Below are 26668 nucleotides of genomic sequence, written 5' to 3' on the forward strand. Positions count from 1 at the left end.
GCAGGACTTCCTGGGCCTTCAGCGCATCGTCACCGACAAGCACTTTTACTTCAACAAGACCAAGGGTTTCCCTTGCCTCAAGAAACCCGAGGGGAGCAGCAAACCCCACTGCTTGGGCAAGACCAAGGGACGGATCCACCCCCGGATCCACCCGACAGTCATCCAGAAGCTGCGGGAGTTCTATCAGCCCCACAACCTGCGGTTCTACCAAATGGCGGGGCAGGACTTTGGCTGGCAGTGACTGATTCTTTAATATCCTGGAATGGAACCCGCTTCTCCAAAATATTCATCTAATTTCTCGGCTGCATTTGTGGCTCCCGGCTGCAGCGACTGTGTGACTATAAACTCTTATTAGACGGGAGGATAATGGATAATTCAATGCCACTTGAGTGCTGGCCTCGAGATGGAAACTGAATTTTATGATTTTTAATATGTTTTGGATGCCGGGCTAAAGTGAGTCAAGTGTAATATCCTGAGACAGCACATTGTTTCCGAGCAGTGACAAATAGCTGTTGGCTGAAAGATTATCATTTTATTTTTCACCAGAGACCCGCGGTGCTGGCACCAAAGCTGTCACTAACAGAAACTAATCAGCGGTGCTTTCGTTCGCTGATGGATGGCATTCTCACTCCACTTCCTGCCGTTTGGCACAAGCTAAACGATTGCAAATGAAAAAGAAAAAAAAATACGAACAAAAAAAGAGAAGAAACAAAAAATGGAAAAGATGACCAGGATCTGCTATGCCATGTCATAATTTCGTTGTGGTGTTTTTTGCAAAACCACTGAGAGTATTATGTGCCGGAAGCCTTCTGTTCTGCAATGGGAGTGAAACCTTCATATTCACACATATTCACAGATTCATTTTTTTTTAATTCAAACTCTGTCTTTAGTGTTTCACCCTATCAGCCATAGTGGGTTCGGATTAAGATATGTTTTTAGGTTCAGATTAAGATATGTTTTTAGGTTCAGATTAAGATATGTTTTTAGGACTACATATGTACAGTGGCATTAACATGGAATAGAAACCAATCAGCAGCACATGCGCTATGCTTACAATGATGCACCAAGACATCATAAGGTTATGTGTTTAAATCATGCATTTGTCCCTGAAAACAACCACCCACTCAGCAGCCCTGGAAGCAGAACACCAAATGCACACAGTACCCGCGCTTCAAAATTTGGTTTTGTCCTATTTCGACTTTTTTAGCCTGTTTATTGTCTGGAATGAGAACAATGAACCAAATCAATCAAAATATGGCAATGGAAAACAATAGGGCCTGCATATGCTGTACAGATACAAGGGAGAACAATGCAAACCCTCTTTTATGGATGGTGCAATTACAGCCCAGTATACTGTTAATATCTAAAGATCTACAAATAAACCTGACAAGCTCTAGAGCCATTTTCCTGCATGATATTTGCACTAGCTTTGAGACATAGCCTCCAAGGAAGCAATTAAATTATTTTGAAACAATCAGTTGTGTTTGTAGCTGCTTGTGTGTGTTGCCTGTGCTATGGGAGTTTGATGCTGTGTGTGTATGTGGGCTCGCTGATGGGGACTTTGTGTAAGTGCGCCACCCTCTGGAAAAATCTGGTAATCACTTTTTTTTTCAATTGCTAAGGTGGCTTGACAAAGTGTATAAAGATGCAATATGTAAATAAATAAAACCAGTGGAGATCTGGTATGTTGACATGCAGAAGAGTTGGATGCGCACCATTAAACCATTGGATGCTGGTATTTATCATTAGGCTACAGCAATAAATTGAACAAAACACATGCTTTGATGAAGATAATGATTAGAGATGTCAATACAACTTTAAGTATAAGATGACAAAAACATTACCTGACCTGAGGTAATAAACCATGGCAAAAGAAGGCTGAAAACACATAATATTAAATGAAACCAGACTGAAAAGAAAATACAGCAGAAAGATAAAACAGTAATAGCATCAATACAAATACACTACCAGTCAAAAGATGGGGTCATTTAGACATTTCCATTCCACTCTATTATAAACAGAATAGCAGTTGAGATCAGTTGCATTTTGTTTTTTAATCAAGACAGCAGTTTTCAGATTACATGTGCTTACATAATAGCAAAAGGGTTCTTCAATGTTTTCTCAGTTAGCCTTTTAAAATGATCAGATTAGTAAACATAATGTGCCTTTGGAACATTGGATGAATGGTTGCTGATAATGGGCAATGTAGATATTGCATTAAAGATCAGCTATTTCCTTCAGTCGAGAACCCTTTTGCAATTATTTAAGCACATAATGTAATCTGAAAACTGCTGCCCTGATCAAAAAAACAATGCAACTGATCTCAGCTGGTATTCTGTCTATAATTGTGTGAAATGGAAATGTCTAAGTAATCCCAAACTTTTGGTAGTGTTTCCATGTAGTCTTTGATCTGGAGCCTGTACCGAATCACTGTGGCAGGAGAGAGAAATAGCGGTAGAGGCAGTTTCAGTACTTGGGTAAATATGGCACTTTGGAGACATCTAGAGGACATGCTGTTACTGTTCTTATAAGACTCATTTAAATGCCTGTTTTTATTTCATGGACCCAAAATATATTTTTAGCTGTAGAGCTGATTATCCCTGACAGGAATCTCACTCCAATTTATCACACATGGGAAGTTTGAGTGTCCCAAATGTGACAGATGTGCCACCATGAGGACATTTTAAATATGTGATTTTTACCAAGAGGAACCGTTACGTAATGTTGCAACAAACAGACAAAATATGTCCAGGGGTTTGAAAGAGTAACAATCCTGTGCTAAGCATTATATTCAAGTTTCCATGGGTTTGAGGAAGGAAGATGCAACATGCTTGTGAGTTTGAGTCATCAGACCACATTTTGCACTGACAATGAAAACCATATTTAATTTCATCCGCTCCCATTTTTTAGAATGTACTCTTCCAGTGATCAAGAAGCAAACACACACTTGAAGCAACAGCAGGTTTATTATCTGCTTTACAGAACAGTGTTTACAAATAAATAATCATTATCATACTTTTAACATTATACATTTCCTACATCTTAAATTATATTACCTTATCTAGCACGACAACTCCCTGTAAACAGTTTGTTTGGCAAAAATAACTCCTCAGTAATTCTTCATAAAATGATTTATAAATTTATTCAGGAAAAACTGTACTCATCCCCATGATTCAGCCTTATGGAGGTTGAAATATTTCGTCATGTCAGTGCTGACAAGAAAGGGATCCGATTCTCTAACAGAATCATACAGTAGATATCAAAATGTATATCTTTAATCTCCACCCAACACTCTGGGGTCCATATCTCACAACATTACCCATGTGGATAGGTTGAACTTGGAGACACACAAAAAAACAAACCTGACGCAATGTTAGCCTGGGCAATGCTACAAGCGTTAGAATTCAGCAACGGACAAGGCTTTTAAAATAAAAAAAGAAAGCTGTGGTAAAAAAATGTAGGCCTGCAAGCTCACAATAGCTTTTCGGTTCCAGACCTCTTCTCAGCCAAAGGCAAACTTTTGATATGCAATCAGTAGGGCTATACGTAATAAGCCCCAAATACAATAAATGGACACACCACTATCATATTAACCACTAATACAAACTATTTTAATCATATATGTTTGACTGTGAAAAAGACCAAAAAAATCTTGTTTGTAGGAAAGTATGTCAAGGTCCTCAATTTAGCACTTAATTTAGCACTTTAGCACAATTTAGCACCTGAATTATGTTTTTGTTGGTTGTCATTTTCAATAGTGGGCACTAGGGGGAACTAGAGAACCTAACAACTCAATAAAGCAGAATATGAGATCCGATAGAGATAGACTAAATGCAGATAGAGATAGACTAAATGCAGATATAAACAGGGATTGGACAAAAAAAAAGGAAATTGGAAAATTAAATTTTTAGTCCCAATTGGAAAATAAATCTTATGTACCGGTATATGCACAGCAGACATCCTTCCTGTATGTTTGCTTTTTTAATCTGTGCATCAGTACATGTAAAACTGTAGCCTATGACCTTTCAGACTTCTAAAGACAAAACACATTGTTGGAGCGCTGATGGCTGGGGCCTTGTTAACAAAAACGTAGATAAACGTTTCGAGATGAACTGTGTCTAAAAAAAAACTAGCTCTGGGAAGCATAACTCAATGGCAAATCATGTTTCCATTACTTTGCCCAACCCCTGTAACTGAGTATCGTTTCTGCACACTGGACAAGCAGGGCCCACTCAATTAGTAAGTATTATGGGTAACATGAACATATGTTTATCTGTCAATGATGTGCCTTATTGAGAGGTTATATATCTTAGGGTAAAGCTTAAGTCTAATTATCAGCAAAATGGTCCCCAAATATATCAAATGAACATGCTCAAAAGGCTTAAGATCCATGCAACTCTGCTCTCCATAACAACATCAATAGCCTCATAACATCTAGTATTCAAAAGAAATGAGTGATCTGTATAATGAGCAAAACAACATGTATTCCTATTGTGGTCTACTTTTTACCAAAATAAGTGTAGTAACAAAGAGCAAAAGGGCTTGAAATTACAAAAAGAAAAAATCACATACATGAAACATTGAAAGCTCATGAAGTGAATTCTAACCACCTTATTTGCAAGTATTTCAATATACGCCTTAATATGCCCTCTTAGGGTACACATTTGTGTGTTTAGCTCTAAAAGCAATTGCACTGACCAATCTGTTACAAACATCATAAATCACACAATTAGGTAACACAAGAAAAAACAAAACCACACAGTATCAAGAAAGGATTAGCTTGTCTTTTGGCAGTTGAACCCGAGATAAAAAATGTTCTCTGATTTAAAATTAGACAAATTCAAAAGAGGACTTAGAGGAATTAGAATTAGTTACATTTGCATATTACAAAACATGCTCAGAGACTAAAGCTATCAATGATATTCATCATGCAGTTTAAAACGACTCTGAAAAGTAGAACAATATAACAAGCAAAGGCACTCAGCATGGTGACTGTAACTAAATACATTTTACACACAGCAGGACTCTTGCAGACTGAAGCTGAGGGCGCTGTAGGATTACTTATGATGGAAAACCATGCCTTCCATTTGAATTTGAATAGGAAACACAATGGCTTTTATGTCGGAATGTCTGGTTTAGAGGGAAGCGTGAATCAGCAGTTAGCTAATGACTGAGCAGCAAGCTGACCCTCTACACTTAATACAGGATCATATCTATTGATATGGAAAGTAAATTGTGAAGATATTATTCACCATATTCTGTATTTTCACAGTATCAATGCATTTGAATTGATGCGATAAGGAAAACAAATAAATACATAAATGTCCAATAAGGTCAGCTACTCCCATCTTTACACTGTGCATGTATGTGCATGATCAAAACAAACAAAAAAACAGACAGAGATGACAGAAACTCTCTGACAACACAGTCTTTTTTGGTCACAACATAGCCCATTTTCAAGAGAAAAGAGAGAGAGATCGAGATCAGATTTGTTTACTGTGAGAGAACAGGACACTCAGGCCTCTGCTGGCAGGCTGCAGTAGTTGGATGAGGAGAGTGGAGCTTGGTGCGGCGGACGAGGGAGGGAGGAATGGCAGCACTAGACACCCAGTGCAGGCCTCTTCTGTTTGAGGGGCGAAACCTCAGCAATACTCCTCCACCTGCTGCTGCTGGTGGTGGTGGTGGTGGTGGTCGGGCAGATCGTTGAGGTCCAGGAAGACGGAGTTGTTGGAGAGCTTGCGTCCCGAGCTGGACAGGTCCAGGAGCTCCTCGGCGGCTGAGCTGGGGACAGAGCTGATGTACATGTCCCACACCTGGTCTGGGGACTCCAGGTCCAGCAGCTTCTGCTTGATCTTCAGGTTCTTCTCGATGTTCTTGCGTTTGTGCTTGAATTCCAGAATAGTCTTTGTGTAGCGGTTGATGGTAGTCACGGAAGAAGCCATGCAGGCAGTGAAGGAGCTCCATGCTAGTCTGACGAACAGAAACAATAGAGTGCGTGATTAGTAAGGATATCTGCCTGGAAGTCAGCCCAAATTTGCCTCACCCACAAAATTTGAGGTCTGGAAATTCAGTCTCGCCTCACTCCATTAAAGCTGCAGTTGGCAAGATTTTTTAGATCATATTTACTGAAACACTATGCTCCAACAGAACAACATAAATCAGCCTGTTTTAGAAAAAAAACTGCACTTCTACCTCCACCTATTTATTTGTTTTGCAAAAATCCACAGCTCCTGGTTCTTCTGGTCCAATCAGAGCAGGGCTGTGTGAGATCTGACTGTCAATCACAGTCTGGTGCAGTCTGGTCCAGTCCTCTCAATCTGTCAGACTTGCCAACTGCAGCTTTAAGAAACCTCTAAGCCCACACCAGAGCGGTTCAATACAGTGTACAATGATGGACAGATGAGCAACGGTGCCTAGTCATTCATGTCACCTGAGTGCACTTGAGTTGATATTATTTGAAAAAGCCTGTCCCAAGAGAAGCTACATCGTCTGTTGTAGTCTACAAGTTAATCTGGAATCACAGTAAATACAATAACCAATAACCCTGCACCTTATCATAACACGCATTGCTTCAGAACTTGGAAAGATGGCTTTTAGCTACTCTGCCCCCTGGTATTGGAACCTCCTTCAATAATAAAACAAACTCTCCATTTACTTAAGACACTTAAGTCAGATGCACTGCATCGTTTCCAATAACCCTCTCCTCTTTTTTTCTCCCTTTGTTTTTGTCTACATGTATATATGTATTTGTCTGTTGTTAAATGTTATTTATCCTATTGTTTGTTGTGTCTGGACCTGTCATTATTGTATTCTGTTGTCCTGTCTGGTCATTGTTGTATACCTTTCTGTTCTTGTTCTTAGTGTACTTTTTTAGTTTTGTGAACCAATGGCTCCCTTGAAAAAGAGATACAATATCTCATTGGGACTCAACTGGTAAAATAAAGGATAAATAAAATAAAATAAACAAGATATTGAGTGTGCAATAACTTTAAAAAACAAACAGAAAACAGCAATTGGGGCATTTGTCGAGAAGACAGATGTTTTTCTTCCTATATTTACATATTTCGTTGCTCTGATTGGATAGGCTTCTCCAATTGTGTGCAGAGTCCCATAATCACGTCCCAATGGAGCGGTAGCCTCCCAGACTCAAATTCTGAATAGAATTAAGTCTGGCTATGTCAGGCTAAAGGATAACATTCTTACATCTATGTAATAGACGTTGTGTAAAATGCAAATAAAAACAGAATGTGATAATATACAAGTCTCTTAACCCATATTTAGCAGGAAAAAGGACATAGACAACATATCAAAAATATGTTAATTTTGAATTTGATGCAAGCAACATGTTTCAAAAAAAAGTTGGGATGGCAGCATGTTTACCACTGTGCTGCTTCACCTCTTCATTTAACAAAATTCTGTAAATGTTTAGGGAACTGAGGAGACCAGTTGTTAAAGTTTTGAGAATGAAATGTCCCATTACCCCCCGATATAGAATTTCAAGAACAGTATGGGGTATTCTTAGTCATGTTTTTCATTCCATTATGCACCTAATTTGACAAATCTAGACTGCAGACAGGCCATTTTAGCACCTGGACTCTTAATCTATGGAGAAATACTCTTTATATGTGCATAATTCATTTTGACATTGTTTTTCTGAAATATTCACGGTCTTCCCTGGAAATGACATTGCCTGGATGGCAGTATATGTTGCTCAAAACCTGTATACATCATTCAGAATTGATTGTGCTTTGCCAAAGACACGCAAAATACCTGTATCAGTGGCATAGCCACGATAATTTCTGGCTACCCACATCGCCTTCAACTCCTGATCTCACCTTAAAACACTCAGCAGGTTTGTTTTTTGACAAGGACGCTTTGTCCCTATGTGGCATTTTAGTTTTGATGGTTTCATGTTCTCATATGCCAGCAATTCACTGCATGCCACACTCTGGGGTTTCTGTCCCATTTTTTCCAATCTGAAAGGTCTGATATTAGATCTGATAAGGTAACATTTTAAATATGCATTCTTTTTTTTTTTTTGAACCACAAGCTCCGCGACCCACCCAGAAAAGTTCCGCGACCCACTTTTGGGTCCCGACCCACCAGTTACAGTAAGAAACACTGCTTTAGGCACTAATGCTCCTCCACACCGTCATAGATGTTGGGTTTTCAACTGAGCACTAAAACAAGTTGGATAGGTTGGATACTTGGATAGGCCCTCTCCTCTTTAGCGCAGATAAGTCCAAAATTTCCAAAAAGAATGGCAAATTTGGATTGGTCTAACCACAGGACATTTTTCCATGTTACCTCAGTCCATTTTAAACAAGCTTAGGCCCAGATAAGACGGTGATATTTTCTGTATCATGTCTCAATAAAATTTTGGCTGTTACAATTTCGGCTGCAGTTTTTTAATTGAGTATCAAACTGTGCACATAGACAATGGTTATCAGAGGTTTTTCTGAGCCCATACAATGAAAGGTCTGGAAACAGGTCTGGTGTTGATGCCATCTGAGGTCCAAAAGACCACGGCCATCCAATTTATTTTTCAGCTCTTTCCCTTATTTGCAAAGATTTCTCTGGATTCTCTGAATGTTTTAATAATATTATATCCTGTAGATGATGAACTCCCCAAATACCTCACAATTTCATATTAAGAAGCATTACAATTACATTGTTTCATCATTTGTGCACACAGGTTTACACAGAGTGATGAATACCCCTACATCTTTATTTCTAAGAGACCCTGCCTCTCTGGGATGCTCTTTTTCATACCCAATCATGTTGTCAGTTACCCTAATTAGTTGTGAAATATTCCTCCTTTTGTTTTCTTTATCATTACACAACTTTTCCAGCATTTTGTTACCCCTGTCCCAACTTTTTTTTTAAACATGTTGCTGGTATCAAATTCAAAATTAACATATAATTTTCATGAAATAGTCAAATTTGTCATTTTCAACATTTGATATGTTGTCTATGTCCTTTTTGCAACTAAATATGAGTTTAAGAGACATTCTGTTTTTATTCACATTTTACACAATGTTTTTGCACATTCTGTTTTTATTGCACAAAAGATGTTTTGGGGTTGGAATATAACAGTAGCCAGACTGGCAGCAAAATCGTTGAAAATAATAGCTTTGGCTTTAAAGTTTACAGACATAATACTTCGAGTCCCATCATTTATTGATTTCTGATAGGACATGATCGGCGATATCCTTTACAAACCCCACTCTCACTCTGTTCATATAAATGAGACATTAAAAAACGATGGCAATCTTACATGTATGACCAGCTGTAGTCCCAGGTCTGTGGTTTCCAGTCTTCTGGGCCCAAACTAACGGTTAACTGGAATGCTGTTGTGTACATCATGTGGGCTACCATCCCAAGGAGGCCTAGAGAAAGGTCACCCAAGAGTGAAAGATATAGAGGGAAATACACTTATAAATCCTCCTTACAAGGTCATTGTGAACAGATACATTACATATATGTTAATAAAATAAATTAAGTTTGAAAAGAGTTTCCCTGTTTATGTTAGGCTGTGTACAATATAAAATATCTAAAATCTGTGTTTCTCAGTTGTCACCACAAGGGGGCAGACTACACCAGGAAGCGACACAGAGGCTGAGACTTCCCTATAATACTGACTGAAATACTAAACAAACGAGACACAGCCACAATATCACAAGTTTAGCTTGCAGTATGTAATACTTCACTGACTCTTCACAGCGGTAAACCAGTGTAAAATAAGCCAAGGTGAACTCCATTAGCTCATGCTTGCACAGATCCCAGGAGTGGAAGTAATTAATATCAGTCAGGACCGCAGGGTATACACACACTGTGGGAGTATATGTGTCAGGGTCACTGTGCTGTGTCAGTGTGATTTTATGTGTGTAAGTGTGTATGTGTATGTATGTGTGTGTGTGTGTGTGTGTTTCAGAGAGAGAGAAAGAGAGAGAAAGAGAGAGGATAAGAGAATAAGAGAGCACTCGAGAGAGAGAGGATAAGAGAGTGAATGAGTGAGTGCCTCTGCCTTCCGTCCAGATGGCAAACTTATTCTCATCACACCACACAACATCAACCAGCCAGACCTTGAGGGAGGAGAAGCAATGTCACACCACAGTGGATCGAAAAAGGAAGAAAAAAAATGACGCAGGAAGTAGAAAAAAAAAAGTTGAAGAGGAAATTCAGGACAGATTAAAGATCCAGTATTTACAGCCCGTCCCAAGTCTCAATAAAAGTCACAGTGTCTGACGACGGCAAAGTGCTGTCTCACTTCATTAAACACCGGCACAGCCTGAGCTGCTGTGGAATATTGGCGGGGCTGAAAAATATGACCCATATTTTGTAAATGGATGCCTTCAAATGCTGGAGGGGAAGGAGCCTAGAGGGAGGACTATCTGCAAGCAGAGGCTGTGCTGGAGACGGGGGAGAAAAAAAGTTACCTTTAGTTTATCTTTTTTTTTGTAGACTGATCTGCATCCGGGCTGAGAGGGAATCTCATTTCAGCAGGATTCATCACAAAATAAATCATGAATAATAGTGAGAATGAGTCAGAGAGAGAGAGAGAGAGAGAGAGAGAGGGAGGGAGAGAGAGAGACTGAGAGCGATCTCCATGACAATCCGATTGCTTCATAAACCGTCAAAATCCCTGTATTGCATGAGCACCGTCCAGACAGAGCAAATAAACTATGGATTCCGCCTCAGTCTGCCCCGTTGTTGACAATGTATAACAATCAATTGTTTTCTAAATATTGTCACATCAAGTGACACAATCACATCAAGGGACATCAATTAACTAAATTCCGCTAAACCATACTCAAGAACAACCAGATCCATCTGCCTGGCCATCTACGTACAACATCAAATCCAATTCCAATCAATGTGTTGTGATGTGAAATGACAGAAGCCATTGCTCAGGCAGCAGGAACATTGGTCTAATAAAGCTGAGAGGCCACTGCCCTAACGTCCTGCCCAGTGGATGGAAAGTTCACAGAAGATGGATTGGTTGGCTTTTCTAAGCTATTATAATATGGTATTAGAAAATTAATACTGTATAAAAAGCACTGTATATACAGTATTCCAATCACAGCAATTGAACAGTAGAGATATTGACAAATAAAATGGCTTTACATTTGGAATTGTCAAACTATACATTATTTACCTAGTAGCATACTGTATTTACATACAATAGTGTACTAGTACAATAGTGAGTTCTCAAACTTGAGGATCTTTTAGTGTTAGTTGGTATTACAGTCATTTTTGCACTGGTTATAATAGTGTACTGTCAACTGTGTTAAGGGGCTCTAAGCGATGTTGTGTGGTTTCTAAGCTAAAACATTTTTTGTCACATTATACAGCAAACATCTCCTCACAATCCGCTAGCTGCCTGTCCCTATACACTGTAAAAAACGCAGTCTCTGTGGACAGACCAGGCTCCAAAAATGGCAACAAAAACAGCCTGGTCCAGCCTGGACCATGAAACATAACAAACTGTTCCAGCCAATCACCGATGAGATGCGCATTCAGGAGAGTTTCAGTTGTACGGGAGGGAGGGGCGAGATAGCTCTCTGTTTTGTTTGAACGTCAACAAAAGTGACGTTACCCAACATCGCTTCGAGCACCTTTAACATCCAGTGATATCAGCAATGCTACAACATTACAGAATAATTGTGTGCACTGTATGAATTCAAAGATAACAAATATTACTGTATGAACTTATGAAGAGCAAAGGCAATGTGCGAGAGCTGTGGTGTTTGTTCCAGCCAAGTCTCCCTGTTGTTTTTCTGCTTGACCTGTAGGCAGTTACTTATGACGATGACCTATATAATGTAAAAGGCGCAGAGATCATTGCTTTTTGTTTCTTAAGGGAAATCATCCTCAGAGTATTAAATCGTGTGATGTTATATTGATGCCACCATGGCTCAAAAAATGGAGAAAATAGAATGGCAAAGTCAAGCCTGCAGCTACTGAGATAGCTGCAGATAGTTTTCCCCTGACGCCCCAAACACCACTATCTCTACAAACAGAACCTGATCTACTTGTGTGTCTGATGCTGGCTCTGTGCCTTTGTTCTGGTACATCACAATGAAATATAAATCCACAAAAAAATATAAAATAGAGAACTCAAGAGGGGTCATTGTTGGTAAAAATACTGTTTCATGTCAGACAAAGTAAATGTTTCACATTGTCCATGCTCTTATGTACATCATATTCTTTACTCACACTACAGTGTCAAAGTTACTAGCACAAACATTTCAAAGTTTATCAATGCCACCAAAAAAGCACGGGCACGATGATGTTACCTGATAGGACGGTGAATATGGCAGCGAAGGCGTTCAGCTTGAGGCCATCAATGACGCTGCCAAAATGGCACACCTCTATGGACATGAGAATGCCTCCTGTGGATAGCAGCAGGATGTATAGGCACTCGGCCACGATGCACAGCCACAGGACACCTGCAGAGAGACGGAGATAGAGAGATCAAAGGGTGAGAGAATGGATATCGATCCGCCATGTTTTTCTCTTTCTTTTTGGTGTTAGAAGTCTTGGAGGTTTATCAAGAGACGCTCAAAAGTTATGGCCATTCTGATCAAGGGTCTGATAACCTTATCCAAGCCCATTAGCACACTGCTCACATCTCTGCCCCCTTAATGGTCCTCCTGGGTGTGGTGAGTGTGACAGAGGACAAACCAACCGATGGATCAAATCGGGACAAGGCCAAACAAGGGCTATCGTCAGCTCTCCTGACCATTCAGTTCAATGCATCACAGGTTAGTGGCCACACTTAGAGATTCTGGACAGGTCCTCTCCAAGTCCCACATTCCCATCTCCCATATATGATAGAAAGCATAATGGCACTCTTAGTGTTGTGCTATGTACGCTCAAGGCAGATCAATCACCTATGGTGCCCCGTCTACTCAATGCACAACCCGAATAATGCATCGGGCAATCGTAAATGTACTGGTCAGGTGAGCAGCCTAAAATAGATGGCAGCACACAATGCATCAATTAATTTCATGACCAAAACGGTTGTTCAGTGTAATTCAGACAGGGTTTTTCAGTCCCAATTTACTGAAAGAGTAAATGTTATGATAATAAAAGAGTGTATGGAACAGAGAATGACAGGGGGCGATGAGAGAAGAGCTCGACCAGGAGAAGCGAGACGCAGCGAGGAATTTGAGTGGATTTAAAGTGGATTAAAAGGAGGGATTCAAACGGCCAGGCCATTAGGAACACTGTCTGTCAGGCAAAGCCCATTTGAACAGGTGTTGAGTCCGGAGCTACAAGGGCATCTTTCTGCTCACTGCAAGTGAGTTCTAATTAACCTACTGCATTGAGGCCCAGTAGTAAAACTGTACCTCATCTTAAAGGCAGACTTCATGGGGCCATTTTAGCACCCCCAGAGGGTCAATGAGGTTCATCTCACTGTGTAATGGCATTTCAGCTGAATGCAGCCGTGTCAGGTTAAAATGAGCCCCAGTCATCTCTGGCAACATGTTATGAATTGAGAATGAGTTTTCATTCAGTGACCATTCATTATTCTGAGGGTGGACTGTGACAAGAGACCGATAATGACCAGTTTCTAGCACCATTACATGGCATCGTAGAAGATGACAACAAAGGCAGTTTTGCCACAAAATTATATTCACACTGACAGCACTCAATGAATCGAATCAAATTGCATTGCAAACAAAATATTCATATTTCTATGCTGTGTTATTTGTGATGCTATGCTTCACGTTCATTTTCAGGATCATCATATGTGTATTGGTAGGGGGAGCAATACAGTATCATCCTTCGCCAATCCTTTTGAGCTATCCTCAACAGAGGGATATCTGACCGCATGACCTATATTTAATACACCCTCTATACATTCACTGTGTCTGCCTGTAATATCCCTGGGTGTGATGGTATCCTTGTGAATAACCTACAAAAACAGAAATATAAAATGTTGTGAGGTGATAAATGCCTATGTAAGTAATGGAAGGAGAGATTTAAAGCATCAATATAACCTAAGCTTTTAACAACATAATAAAAAGCCTACCTCTTTCATGGGGTGGCGCAATGTTCAGAAAACTTCTGCATTTTTCACCTGGAAATAATACAAAAACTCATTATCATCCAATAGCATCATACAGCACATGAGTATTTCCTTCACTGTAGCCTCTGGCATTAAATTGTGACAATGTGTTAACTTTCAAATCAAATTAGGCTATCATTAAAAATTAGGCTATTATTAAAAATCCTAATGACAAATACCAGATGTTGCATTACAGTTAGTTGTGAATGAGATTTTTTTTTATCTGTCAGTAAAATAACCTTGATAGAAAAAATAAGGTTAATATGTTTATCCAGTTGCCCAAATAATACAGGTAAAGCATAAAAAACATGCCCTGAGTGGATAATTACATTGGTTAGTGCAATGTTGATCGTATTCTATACTTTGGGTGCACAAGTATTGACGTAGATAGGTTGGCAACAACAAACACGAAATTACGTTCTTACCGATCATGTTGACATTTTGCTCACAGGAAAACCAGATTCCGGAATGAAATTTCCTCATGACAAACTTATCCTCTCCAGTTTCCCAAATATACTGTACCAATCGGGTATCGTTTAGGTTTGAGCTGTTAAACCTAATGCAGTACGACTGTTTCGAAGTAACTGGCCCCGTACAAAACGGCTTTACAACTTTCCGGGTTCCTTCGCACCAATAACTGGTAGTAAGTGCGGAAACAGCGAACAGAAGCGCAATGAAGTTCAAGGTGAGTGCAAGAGACGCTCGTCTCCGTCTGTCCATCCCCATATTATTGAACAATAACTACAAAATCTCAGATTCCAAATTGTGTGTTGTCAAACCTCGTTTAAACCTCCATAATTCAGCGTTTCGTCTTAAAATCCTGTTTTGTTATGGTGCGTCTTGGTTTTCATGCTCAGCGCGGAGATATGCTGCTTCCCTGCCTCCACAGATACACTACTCTAATTTTTTGTCCCTCGCCCCACTCGCCTGCACTCACTCCTGGTGATAGCTCCGTCATTCACCGAAGCGCACACAACCCCGTAGTATTCACCTCTCCACCCCCCGCGCAAAAGGTGCATACATCACCCAGAGCTGTCTATGGATAAAGGACGTTTAAAACAGGATGAATGTGTTGAAATAGAGAAAAAAGGGATTGATTGAAATCATGCAAGTGCTCATGTATCGAATGAATGCAATTCATTACAGGGTAATTATATGGCATAATATTATGAACTGTGAATTTAAATCATGTAAGGGGCCTACTGTCAAGTGCACCCTCTTATTGAAAGTCAATCTCATTGCCTAAGGGTGCAAATCCTGGCCCTCTGAAATTATTCTCAATGGGCCTTCCGAAGACTGATAATTTTAATTACATTCTTGGTACAAATGATTAAAAAATATAATGGATACTGGAGAAACATTTGATTTTGTCCTGTGAGTGTAGGCCTATGTCAGATATGAAACCCTTCTGTAATCTTCCTCTGTGCGAAAGTGCATATATATAAATATAATAATAATATAATAATAATTTATATATATATAAATATAATATAAGATTAAAAATATAATGGATACTATAATGGATACTGGAGAAACATTTGATTTTGTCCTGTGAGTGTTGGCCTATGTCAGATATGAAACCCTTCTGTACTAATCTTCCTCTGTGCGAAAGTGCATATCACAATGTAATGGCTGTTTTGTGTTTTCCACCCTTATGGCAACAATACAACATGTAGCCTACAGTAGCCTAAGACCCAGCAAGAGGTCCTCCCGTTACAGGAAGAAATTAGCAAATCGGCCCTGTAGCCTACCTCCCTTGCACCGTAATTTATGAATTTATATCATGTGTGCGGATGGTCAAATCAATAGGCCTACAATGACAAGGGACTGACGAACTCCTGTCTCACAGCGTGAGGGATTCCCTTGACGCTAAAGTTATAGCACTAGGCTACCGCAGCAGAAGCCCCTTTTCGCTGGACCTTCAGACAATAACGCTCAAAGGTGAACATGAAGCTCTAGAAGAATAGTGATGTGTTACTAATGGCAACGAGACCGCTCATACCGAGACCGCTAGCTTGCATAAAATGGTTTCATTAAGAAAATTAATGTCTGTAGGCCTAATGATTGCAAGACAGTGTCTGCCTTACTTTGATATTCAGGGTCATGGTTTATAAAGGCTCCATGTGGGCCCCCCTTGGATAACCAAGTAGGCTATCCACTGCTGTGTCTGTTTATGTAGCCTATGGCTAGTTTTTACATAGGCTACAACCAATGGGAGAAGAAAATCAATGATTGCTAAGGCTACAATATTGTCTGTATGTACCCTCCATTGATTAAATCCCTCCCCTTGCTGCTAATATATTGTGGTTTCTGTGGCAAGAGTTGCCCTTCAACCAATATCCCTGTAAGCTTCTAGAAATATGCAGCCTTTCAGAGGCATTTCTCCTTGAATTCAATATATCTGGTGGCCAGGGGTTGGTTGGGAAGGTCGGCAGAGTTTGACTGGCATGCTCAATATCATGGCAAAGAATAGCTGAGTTTGGAGAATTACTCATACCCATCACCTTGAGCCCAGTCCAAGGACGTGGTTTGGGGCATGGCAGGTGCTTACAGTTAGGTTTGTCGTTTGGCTTGACAGGAAGTATATTGCGCTGTATACATACGACTAGTAATAATAATGAACATACATCTTGAACATACATCTTCTACGAAATCCATCTTCTGGACAATTCTGCCAGATTATGTTCCCTGTACACTACCCCCACAACCACCACCAGCAGCCCCCATAATGCAACAGAAAAACCCATGTTGTTGGTACATGATTGTTGGTATATGAGAAACAGGGTGTTGGATATGAACAGCAGAGTGAGAATAGAAGTCATTAACCATCATCATATCTATTTTAGAGAGCAGCTGTTGCTTTTCTTTCCCCAACAAATTTGTACTCTACATCCAAATATCATTTGCACTTCATGGAATCAGAAGAGGTCATTTTTCTTTCTGGCCTAAGTCGTGACCATGTTATCAGATGAAGATCTGAGAGTGGGAGTGCTTGTGAGAGCAGAGAGGATATGCAAATGTTGTTGCTTGGTGACAAGGTTATCCAGGCTCTCTGCCCTGTTTCCTGTGTGTTTCTGCTGTGTGTGTGTACATGCATTTGTGTGTGTGTGCGCGCAAGTGCGTGTGTGTATGTGTCTGATAAAAGCTTTGAGAAATGTGCTTTGAGGATGGCAGATGTTTGAGAGATGACAGATCCTTCTTCTCTGGATGCATTTGCATAATTACTCTTAGTCCACACAACAGCATCCGGAGTTACTAAAAGGTCCTCCTGCCCTGCCAGACAGTATCAGACCAACCATCAAGCTCTACACATGTTTCAGACTGAGATTAATTGTATCAATGTTCTTTGAGTTCTCAGTTCATCTGTGGCTGCAAACTGCCTGCGTTCTGTATTAGCTCTCATCTGTTTAATGTTTGGCTCGTCTTATCTGACCATAACCCTCAAGGAAAGGAATGTATTTGATCTTTCTGACAGGAATTATCCTACTTTATATTGTGGCTAAAGATGGGCTAAAGATACCTCTAGTGAGGGAGTGCCTTCTAACAGTTGAAACTGTCTGCTAACTATAGGCAAGGCAGTGGAAGGAAACAGGTAGAGTCTCAGAGGATGGCCAGGGTAGTAAACAATATTTATGAGTGGGACAGAGTTACTTTGCTGATTGGTGGACTGAGGCTATGTTTATATATCAGTAGACGGTTCATGGCTTCACTAATGAGGTTTATGAGAGTCCATATCCCTTCCAGTCATCCTATTACACACACGTCCTCACACATCTGTACACACACACACACACACACACACTGATATCAGTAAACAGACATAGCGTGTGTCCACATGCATACACTACATAGTCTAGTACTCATACACTTCTTTTTTTCTCCTCTCTCTCTTTCTCTCTCTCACACACACACACACAAACAAACAAACAACTTGACAAATAAGTGGGCAGGCCTTTGCATGGGAAAGGCTGCGCTCTGTCTCCTCTCCTCTCTTGGGGCTCGTTTTAGTGCCCCCCCCCCCTCCCTGCCGCCTCCTCACAGTGTAGCAGAAGCACACAGCACTGCCGCTGTGTGAGATAAGTACTGACTCCACTAATGATACACACTAACACCAGCAGTCACACAATAGAGACCTGTAATTTACCTCAAGGGCAATTTGTGCTTGTTCTCTTTTTACCTCTTATGACAGGCTTGAGATGCTATTACAGCACACACCGAGGTATACCGTAAGATCAGACTCCAAAACCGAGCAACCTCCAGGAGGAGGGAAAGTTCCGGAAAGCTGGAATTTGTTTTGTCTGAGTGCAAAGCCTCACACAGGTTGATGTCACTCTCTGTGTAATTAGCCAAACTTTGTGTCTGGCTTTTCTTGGGCCTGATGAACTGAGCCCCGTGATGGAGAAAGTACATAATTTACTCATTAGCTTTGTGCCTAATCGTTGGGTTTTTCTCAGGCATGGAAAGCTGGACTCATTACTCCATTCTGCGGGTCCTGTTATTGCAGAAGCTCATTACTGTGAACATTTCCATCCATCACACCTAAGGCAGGTTACTTACTGCGATTGCGACCCCCCCCCACACACACAGAAAAAAGATGTGAATAATGAGAAAAGCATTTGCATGTAGGTAATAATTTAAATGGCTGTGTTTGTTTGAATAATACATGCTTCCACCATTGCCGGTTGTTTTGACTTCAGGAATCCAGCACATCTTTGATATTCACAACATAATATTCACAACATAATGATATTCTGAACTTAATTCAAAACACAACTTTTATTAACAGGTTTTATAAGTGTTATATTTAACGTAGAATAGTAATAGAGTAAATCATTTTGAGTTTCTCCCCATTGCCTCTGTGAAGTTTCCCAATCACAGGTTTAGTTTAAAGCAACTTTTGTTTTTGGCTGGTGTGAGCAGGCCGCAGGTGGCTGAACAGACCCCCCAATCACACTGTTGATGCACAGATGGGGATGAGAAACACCTCAGAATGTGTGCAGAGCAAAATCCACATCTCATTATACTGGCATGCAATCTATACTTTGAAAAGAGAGAGGAAACTACAGGGAAAAAAACACAAAGTCTACAAATGACAAAACACATGAGCAAACATCAAACACAAAAACAAAAACACTGCTAGTCAGAATAAACATATGCATTTCTAAATAACTTTTTCCTTATTTAATTTATATTTCCTAGTGCTAAATAGACATCATGCTAAAAGCTCTCATGAATAGAATCACTGTATGAGTCAAATTGTGAAATCTTGCCAAACAGAGTTCTACTCCGACTTACCCCATAAACACTGTTAGTGTGTATGGACAATACACTATATCATTTTAAATAGCGAGTCTGTCAGCAGTTTATCACCCTCTAATAGCTAAACTGGACTTTTTCAATGGAAAACACATTTGAATGGTTGCATTTCCAATCCACAGCAAGCAGTCTCCAGCCACATTACTCATCCTCTCATGTTGCCCCCTCCATGCATGGGTATCCTGACATCCTATCACAATAGACAAACACTGAACATGAGATATTGCACATGAAATCATACATTTTGTTATGCTCTAATATCATAGTTTGTCTTGAAATGGTCCACTTAGATGTGTCTTAGAGGATCAAGATAAAAGGCATTTGTAATGTTTGTATTGTGGAAATTATAAATAGTATTCCTTTATCCCAAAGGCTATTGATAATGGAACGACATTTAATCTGGTTGGGTATACAGACCTAACCAATTTCATTTTGTCTGTGCAGTTAGTGAGAAACTGCCCAATATTGCTGGAGCTGAAGGTTCAATAAGCAGTTAGTCACAGTCCACAATATTAAGTGGAACTCTGCAGTTATGCATTGAGTCTGTGTTCTGCTATATTAATCCTGACATGTTCACTTACTTAATGAGATTAAACAAAGTCTGCCTTCATTCTCTTGACTGAATTTCAATGAAAATGTCTGCTCGATAAAAAATGCAAATGAAGTTTATTTAGCTTACTTAAGGCCTTTATTTTTTTATTTATATTTTTTATTTTGAAGTCTTTTCACGATGTCGTTAACGAACATATGCAATTTCAATTGAAAGATCTCAGAGATACAGTCAAAGTGTGTTATTCTTAATTGTGGATGTGCTATTAAGCTGAACTAACACTAAAAATATATACTTTTTTTTTTTCGCCAGCATAGTGTTGTCCTCCTGGGGCTACATCCTTTTGTGTTATGTATCTTGAAGATTCTAGGCCTACGTTTTTGGCGTCCTCTATCAGGTATGAGACATGAAAAACGTACCTGCATCTTCAATAATCATCTAATCATTAGATTAATCAATGCAAAACACAATGCCACCATACAATGTTAACATAATTACATTGGGAAGGTGGAGGGAGTTGATGGGCTAGCGTACCTTGAGTACCCTCTTCTCTACTTATTGAGTGCTTTAAGGTAATTATGCTGTTTGTTAAAGATTCATGACAAGCATGATGATCATGCTGATGTATTGGCCACTTGACCATACCTGTCAACATTCCCGTTTTATCCCGGGTTTCTCCCGTATTTCAAGGTCATCTCCCAGCACCCTCCCGTTTTGTTATTTCTCCCGGAAAACTCCCGTAAATTTCCATGGCCATCAAACTTAATTTTAAAATCATTGATCCATTCAGGTTGCCAGATTGTGTATGAAATACACCCTACACATACACGATCACTTAGTTTCAATTTCAACCGTTTTGTCATAGACTAAAACCTGGCAACCCAAAACCCAAATAAGGAAGTGGGTGCCGACTGCGCAGCCTGGGTCTCGTCGTAAGCAAGCGGACTAGTTGAATGGCCTACTCCAGAACTAGCTGTTGTGAAATTGTTTAACTGATTAACTGAGTTAATTGATTAACACATCACATAAACTGTTATTGAGTGTTGTTGATACACTGAACTTGTGCCCTCGGAACCAAATCTGACAGCAAGCAGCTTTGGAGTTTTGGAAGTAGGCTGCAGGCAGGCAGCTGGTGGATACATAGCTGGCATGCGTAAGGTAATGGTAAGGTAAAATCAACGACCGAAATGCAGTGTTGAAACACGTGTATGAAACGTATTAAATATGCAAACACAGATCCGGTATAAACACTGACACCCCCAACCGAAAAAAAAATCTCCCGTTTTTGGAAAGCTAAATGTTGACAGGTATGCACTTGACCAGCCTCTAAGTATAGTCTTTTTGACTGCCATGTATGCAGTAGCAGGACATACTTAAATAGGCCTACATTATGAGTTAGAGAGCCTAGATGAAACGTTAGCTGAAACAGTGATACTAGAAAAATAGGAAGAGAAATGCAGAAGAAACTGAAGTCCCTCACATCTTTACTATTCCTTTTGTCCCCCCAGTATCACCAGAGCAGTGCCTGTCATTTCTGCCTACTTGTTACAAGTTGCACCAAGTGCATATACACCATTAGAGCACCTACAACACCCACAACAGCAGGTAACTCTGCACAACATATTATTTAGTTGCAGCTGACAAGTTAATTTCAGAAGAGCCCGTATACACCCACCATCTTCAAACCTAATGAGACTGCAAAATGGAATGGAACGTTTCCAAGAGCATCGTCACTATTTATCACAGGTTATTACAGCTCAAATGCAACCTGTTTTGTTACATCAGCGCCAACCCAAGTGATCTCCTTGTTTCAAGCTGACACAACATATCCCCACCATAGAGGCTGACTGGGGAGTCACTCTACTCAACTTTGGCTATTCCTAGGGGTTGAAGAAGAAAGCCACTGCCTGAGACGGGCGCCGTGTAAGCTATGCTATGCAAGTCGCCTCGGATTAGTGCTGCGGCTAAGCGAATAAATAATGCATCGTGCGCCCGCCAAGAGGAGAGAAGGAGAGGGTATGGGGGATAGCAGCGGCTCAGTGGCAAGAGAGTGAGAGCCACCTGAAGATTGATTGACACCGCTCAGGGACGAGATAAGCATAGCATGCACCAGAGTAAGCTGTGTGGAAGAGTGGGGCATAAGGGGAGAGTGGAATAAAACGGGCTAAGTTATCAAAAGCAAATCATGTTTAAGGCCCTCCACCTGTCTCACCACCCCACCAAATGTTTAAGCAAGCGGGGTGTGTGTGTAATTGATCCCCCCCGCCCCTCTCCTTTCCAATACTTTTGTTTCTTGTTTCGTCTGTCTGGGGAGTCTGATGGTAATACAGATTTGATTTTTGTCTGCATGTGTCAAGATTGAATTGTGACGGGAGAGATAACCTGTCAGTGTGGGGCTTAAGCCTCTGGTATGGTCCTGCGTCACATTTGCGCGTGTCCAAGACGTGCGTCATTTTTGCCGTGGACGTGAAGCATACTCAAACTTCTGCTATCCTGAACATAGACATAATATACATAGACGCCGCATCGACCGCTACTCCCTACTAGCGCTGACGAGACGTGGGGCCGCCATCTTGGATCGGTCATCCACTCCACTCAGTGTAATCTCTTTGGCTGGTGCCAGGGGCGTCGCTAGCTATTTAAAACATTCGGGGCTAGAGCTCAGAAGAGTCCTTTATTTCCGGGGGTTGGGGGGTTTCACCCCCGAGAGATTTTGAAAATCGGGCTGATGAACATGCAATTTTAACCTACTTTGAGAATGAAAAGGAAGGCCAATCGTAATGACTCACGTCACGGCATTCCGAATATTTTGATGTTTAAAGACTGTGTAAGGTGAACGTCTGCCAAAGTGCACCACATACAACACCCAAAATATGACATTAAAATAGCCTGTAGATTAAACATCGTCATGCACCTCTGTCAAGTGCACAGGTGAGAGCGTTCGTCTCGGGATAAACATTTGGACGTCATCACCTTCAATTAATGGACTATGGGTGCCTTGAAAGCAATGCATTTGGGTTGTGTATCACAAACTTTTGCCCAAAGAAAAGGTTCCATTCTGTCAAAATCAAGCCCAGCATGCATTGCTTGGAAGCCCCTTCAAACGAGGTCAGGTTTACCATATTTACTGCGAATATCACCATGATTCAATAGTAAATCACAATATATTGAAACTGCAGTCTTGTTTATTACCGCTATGTATTTCAAATGATCACTGAAAGTATAATATTGGACATAATTACTGGATTTGTGAAGGGGAATAGCTTGATGTTAGGTATTATAGCCAAAGTCCGTCTGTGAAAACCGCTCGCTCCTCATTCATTCAACTCTGCTCAACTTTTGCCGCTTGCTCCGCTCAACTCGCTGCTGAAGGTCACATTCGACCGTTTCTTGGAATCATACCAACGTCAGTGAATGAATAAGTCTGCACTGCTAACCTATGGTAAAAAAGACTGGCGCAACTACTATACTGTCATGGAAAACAATTTTGTGTTGGTTGTGAAGAATGTGATTCCATTCTACAGAACCAAACGTAAGTTAGTGTCTCTTTCTAGTTATTCAAACAAAGTGTCCTTCAAGTTAGTGAGGTGCAGTGGTAGCCTGCTAGCTAGTAACATCAGACCAGCATTGATCAACGTTGTCTTTGAGGGCTGCGTTTCACGAACCTGAGCTGATCGAAATGTCCTCCTGGGTTGCGGGAGATGATGACACACTCTAAGTTTCCACTTCTTGTCCCTGCTCTGCCCTTTTTTTCTAAAGAAACTTCTAATATCCATTTGTGCTTCTGTACACTTATTTCGCTTAGGCTAGTTAGTAGAAGCACGAAACAGCAATGCGTAATAGTGTAGAGGAGAAGGTACTTGAAATTGCAACATTTTGCAACAAATGATTCTAAACCTGCCCAGATCACGTCAGATTTTATTGTGCTGCAGTTAATGCACCCAATGGACACAAAACACAAAAGTCTCTTCTACGGGGCTATTTATTTCATTCACGATTAGAGTTTTTGTTGTTGTTGTTGTTGACGGCCCATAGATCCGGGGCTATCCCCAGAGAATCCGGGGCTATAGACCCGAATGCCCAGGTCTAACGACGCGCCTGGCTGGTGCAATGAGCTGTCAGCGCATTAAATTAATCATACCTCACTGAATACCGAAAACAGATTTTCACACGTTTTTTTTTGCTGCAAAGGTCATACATGTAGCTATGATACAGGCCACATTGTTCAAAAATCCAAAATACAACCAATAGTACGGTAATGTTAAATCTTGTGAAAAGTAAATCCCCCGAGTATGGTCCGCCGATTTGAGCAGGAACATGCTGCACAGTGCTGTCATCTTGTGTTTTCTGCTGCAACGCAACGAGGAGTATGACCGGTCCAAGATGGCGGCCGCAGTTCTTGTTTCTAGCAGCCAATGCAGCGTCTATGTATATTATGTCTATGGTTATGGTAACCAAACAAGTCTTCTTCTGTCTAGGTTTGTTTCTAGGTTTAAGTGTTGTTCTTCTATGTGGTCCACCTACTAGAGGGGAGTGTTTACGCGCTCACCAGTGCCGCGTGCGCGGGACGCAGACGCGGGAGTGTACCATAGGCTTTAAGAGATGCCTGTAGAGGCTGACAGCAAGATGGAACAAAAAAGAAAAAAGAGAGAGCCAAGTGCCAGTGGACTGCATACTGATATAAAGTTGTGGAGAGTTTTGTAAGTGCTGTAGTTTAAAATTCTAGTTAATGCTTAAAAAAATAGATACACTTGGCGAAGCACCCAAGTAATTTTTCTTTTTTCTCACAAAACTATAAGTAAATTATAAGAATTTATTTAATTTACACTTTACAATTTAAAATACATTCCAATATGAATTTACTCAACAGTAAAAGTCCAAAATCCGTAGTAGAACACACTATTACATAACCACCACGGTGGGAAAAATGACAAACTACCGTGCACACATTTTGTTTACATGGTGTCAGTGAATGCAGCACTCATGTGTAGTTGCTCTCATGTCTGGAAAATTATAATGGCTTGGCTGGCCCACTTATGGGAGTCTGGGAGTACATTTATTGATGAATTAAATTCCCTCAGACACTTTAGGCATCAGACTCAGTAGGATGCATGCCATGCTGGCCTTTATTAATGATAGAAATTACCTTGGCAGGCCCAAAGTTTAGCGTGTCTGGCTCGACTGCTAGTGTCAGAACCGCTGTCCTTGTGTGCGAATGACATTTGTATAATACTGTGAGTGATAGCACTTTTGTCCTTAATAACACATATGCAGCCAAGCCTGGCATGAGTTGGCAAGAAACAAGATAAAATGGCTGGTAGTCTGTCAGTGTCTCACGCCAAGGATTTATGTGGGTCAAGATCTAAACCAAATGCCAGAGGACTGTGGCCAGACATTGAACTGAAATGGAGTCATAATGCCAGGGACATCAACACAACATGAATGGAGCAAGAAAAAAAGAGAGAAAGCAATCTACATCAGAGTATGCCCAGTGGAGGTCAAGTGTCAGCCGTCATCGTGTCATCGCCTGAAGAGGATTGGACAGAGTTGCTTGAACTCTTGGGCGGGAGAGAAGGGACCGAACCCCCCCCAACACACAGACACCTCTCATCATGCTGCCACCCGGAACGTAGTCCATCACCATTCTGCCACCTGACCAGCGAGCAGAGGGGCAAAGGGGGCCCTACCAGCCCGTGCGCGCTCTCAATCACCGGAATGGAATGGGATCCCATGGCGCCGGTCATGTGTGGAGGCAAGGTGATTGCCTGGGACCTTTAATTTACCGCTCCTCGGCACTGGGGGCCGGGGTCCATGCCAAAGGGGGCGCTGGGGAGACCGCCGGTGGCGCTGTAATTTCAGCTAGAGCTCACGCCAGGGGCACACGCAAGCCTGGCAGCGAACATCGCACGCTCTTTGCTATCTCGTCCTCCCCCTCACCACACCTCTCTTTCTCTTTCCCTGTGGTATAACGAATGGCATGTCTGTCAAACTTGGACAGGGGATTAGCGAAAAGCTAATTAAAGATCAAAGATCGCCTTCTGAGTTTAGCAGACTTATTAAAGTACAGATCTATAATGGTGAGGGGGGGGGGGGGGGTGATGGCTGAAACTGTGATCGAAAATATTCCTGAGGTGGTGACCACCTCAAGGTATATACTGAGTACATTCATCATTTAAAATCTGAAAAATACATGAGGAAGTTTCAGAGAATACATTTTCTCCAGATAAGCATAGAGTTTGATTTTTTTGGCCATTCTGATGTAGCTTTATATTTTTTTGATGGATACTGGGCCTTACAATGTACGTGAGGTGCCTGTCACTGCACTTCGTGTCTCGATTAGGACAGCTGCAAAAACATTGATGTCTCCGTTTCTCCTTCAGACAGTGCTTTCAACGGAAGGACTTTGAGCCTTCATTATCATTCCGCACTAGACCGGTGAAATTTGTCGGCACAAGAACCGGCCTGTTATGTGATTATAAATCCTTCCAGAGGCTTGCAGCTGCAGACTAATCTGCACACACACACACAAAGTCACACACACACACACACAAAGTCATACACACACATAGGTTCACCGTGTCTTTGGGAGCTGCTGCCTTCCTTTCAGAAGGAAAATGGGTCAAACTTGACTTGCAGTGGTCTTCACCAAGATGTGAGATGAATATGTAGTGTGTCAGGGGCTGAAGACAAAGGATATTGAAGAGCACCATATCTGTGTTAATCTA

General features: G+C 40.9%; 2 protein-coding genes across 2 annotated transcripts in view; one reads left to right on the forward strand and one right to left on the reverse strand.

The window, feature by feature from the left end:
- hs3st3l (heparan sulfate (glucosamine) 3-O-sulfotransferase 3-like) overlaps positions 1-1474 on the forward strand; it is a 12348-nt gene extending 10874 nt beyond the window's left edge. The window contains exon 2 of the mRNA XM_048233826.1: positions 1-1474. This exon is cut by the window's left edge and continues 396 nt beyond it. Within this exon, the coding sequence (XP_048089783.1) occupies positions 1-241 (241 nt within the window). The 3' untranslated portion in view covers positions 242-1474.
- A 1473-nt stretch (positions 1475-2947) lies between these two features.
- On the reverse strand, positions 2948-15043 carry gsg1l2b (gsg1-like 2b). The gene is made up of 5 exons (XM_048233827.1): positions 14503-15043; positions 14042-14089; positions 12300-12452; positions 9278-9389; positions 2948-5970 (listed from the first exon to the last, which is right to left on the reverse strand). Exons 1-5 carry the CDS (start codon positions 14801-14803, stop codon positions 5643-5645), a joined length of 942 nt encoding a protein of 313 aa, XP_048089784.1. The 5' UTR covers positions 14804-15043; the 3' UTR covers positions 2948-5642.
- Positions 15044-26668: the final 11625 nt, after the last annotated feature.

This window comes from Alosa alosa, chromosome 22, assembly GCF_017589495.1.
Source record: "Alosa alosa isolate M-15738 ecotype Scorff River chromosome 22, AALO_Geno_1.1, whole genome shotgun sequence".
Lineage (NCBI taxonomy): Eukaryota > Metazoa > Chordata > Actinopteri > Clupeiformes > Clupeidae > Alosa > Alosa alosa.